Source organism: Montipora foliosa, chromosome 4 (assembly GCF_036669935.1).
Source record: "Montipora foliosa isolate CH-2021 chromosome 4, ASM3666993v2, whole genome shotgun sequence".
NCBI classification, from domain to species: domain Eukaryota; kingdom Metazoa; phylum Cnidaria; class Anthozoa; order Scleractinia; family Acroporidae; genus Montipora; species Montipora foliosa.
The window spans coordinates 27739515-27742014 of NC_090872.1; the positions used below are offsets into that span (position 1 = coordinate 27739515).

Here is a 2500-nt window from a genome sequence, read left to right on the forward strand (position 1 = left end):
TCAAGGGAAACCAGAAAATGGCAGTGGTTATTATTTCGTGTTAATCTACAAAATTGAGTAGTGTTGTGTTATTCTTTCTAAGAATGCATTCATTTGGAAATGAATACACAGAAAGTCAAATCAAAAAGTGCTTTCTCATCACAGCTTTTCAAGTAAGGAGAGGGAAGAGACTTTACTACAATAATTATTATTTGTTAAATTAATGTGGATTCTACCAAGAGTATCGTTTAGCAAAACAAACTTTTGATTACCTCGAAATGAATATGCTTTATCAACTCATTAACAGAGTTATTGACAGGCCTAGGGAAGTACTTGATGTCAAAAAGGTCTTATCAAGTACTGATTTCACTCATTGTCTTTGTGTATTTACCCCTGCTTCTGACTGACAAACTTCAAACTTTTTCAAGTACTTAACTGATTTTATTATAATTATAAACACTAATGAAATACCAAGTGATCTTTTGCACAAAAACATGATATCTTCACACGTGAGGATAACATGTCACCGGGGTATTTCACACCTGAAAAGATCCCTGTTGCTATGGTTACATGTGAAAATCACGCCTTTCAATGTGTTTCATGACAATATTTCACTTGTTCACTGCGCTCACTTGAAAAGAAATTTTGTATCTCCATGCAGCCATGTAATATCCTTGTGTCCTTTAGCTTTTGTATCTGTTATAACTTCAGATCCTTGCACCCGCAAAGTGCTTCTCACTGAGAAGCTTGGAGTTCTTGCTGAACAAGAGAATGGCCTTTGGAGTATCCTCACAGCATTGCTTTGCCCTCATGATGATTGTCAGTATGAACAACAATCTAATGAGGTCAATCAGTTCATTCTGGATTGGCTCACAGGTAAATAATGCCAGCCTGTAACTTCCTTCCTTGTTAGGTCTGATCCCAAGTTGTAGTACTGGCCCAAGTTGTTCAAACAATGGATAACGCTATTCATCGGATAAATCACTATCCAGTGTATAAGTAATAGCGAAACCAATTGCGCTATTCAATGGATAGTGATTTATCCGGTGGATAGCGTTATCCACCTTTTGAACAACTGGGGCCTGGTTACCAAGCCAAGCATGATAGCTAAATGAGCGGGAAATGACAAGAAATTTTGGCATTCAAGGTGATTTGGTTTGCATGTTCTGTCTTTTGCTCTTGATGTACATGTATATTTTACTTGCATCTGCAAACCTTAAAGGCGGCCAAAGACAAGGTACAAAAACCCTCAACTTGTCACGCAACATTGTTTCGTTGCAAGTTTTGGTCGATGTTTCACGTTTTTCACCTTGCGTGATCAACTTGACCCGCAACAAAAACATTTGTTGCGGGTTGAAGAAATGCAGGGCGCTGATTGGTTGATTTGCTAGTACATGAGCACATTTGTTGCGCGACAAGTTGTGAGCTTGATCAAAAACGAGCAACAAAGCCAAAATTTGTTGCTCAGAATAGACCCGCGCTCTACTTTTTGCAACAACTTTCTTCAACCGGCAACAAATGTTTTTGTTGTGCGACAAGTTGATCATGCCAGGTGAAAAATGGGAGACATCGACCCAAACTTGCAACAAAACAATGTTGCGCGCCAAGTTTAGGGTTTTTTGTATCTCCTATGTCACTGCCTTAAGTTAATAAGAAATGACAAGCAAAATTGGCAAGCCAGGTCTCCACAAACCCTAACCCTAACCACACATTAATATATTGCTGCTTTTACCAAGTATTCAGCAGTGCTTTGCAATCAGAGTTTAAAAGAAAAAACTGAAGTACAAATTCTACATATTGGCCAATTAACATAGTCTCATGTAGATTCTAGTTATAGACTTAGAATGGTAACAGTAATAATTATTTAAGTTGAAAAAATTTACTTGAAATACTAAACTGGAATAATTTTAAAACGTGTCTTCACATGTTGTTTTTAACTTGATAAAGGTGAAGTGAGACTGGTGAAATATCTATTGTTTAGTTGTAACTGAAAAACACTCTTTTGTTTTATTTTACTATTTAATAAACAAGCAGGAGTCTTTTAGAGCGAATTTGACATGACCTTGAAAAATAAATGTAAAAACAGAACCTTAACAAAAATGCACAACATTTAATTGGCTTATCGAACAAAAACAAATGAGCATGAATTTTCATTGGTTTAGCGAACGTTGATGGAAACAATGTCATCTCTCCATGGAAAGCTATCGGCATTTCGCTTTGATGTCATTTGAATGCAGTAATGTGATAGGGCAATCAATCTAAACACTTATGACTGGTCCCAAGGGAAACAGTTACCTAAGAATCTCAATGTTTCCCTGGGACGCAGTTGAGGGAAACATTGAATTCGAGGGAAACAAAATGAACTGTTTCCCAATGGACCAGTCATTAGGTGATTTTTTTTATAGCACAAAAAGCTATAGCAACGGCAGTCAGTGGTCAACATTAGCGGGTAACAGTGCACTGTTACCCTCTGACATCATAGTTTTAGCACTGTTGCATGCTCAGAGAATTTTGGCAGGAA

The 2500-nt window shown here is 37.2% G+C and overlaps 1 protein-coding gene across 1 annotated transcript in view; it reads left to right on the plus strand.

Annotated features, from left to right (window-relative positions):
* The window catches only part of LOC138000497 (uncharacterized), a 9379-nt gene that overhangs the window by 2083 nt on the left and 4796 nt on the right, over positions 1 to 2500 (plus strand). The window contains exon 3 of the mRNA XM_068846960.1: positions 691 to 855. Coding sequence (XP_068703061.1) covers positions 691 to 855 — 165 coding nt within the window. The remainder of the gene's footprint in view (positions 1 to 690; positions 856 to 2500) is intronic.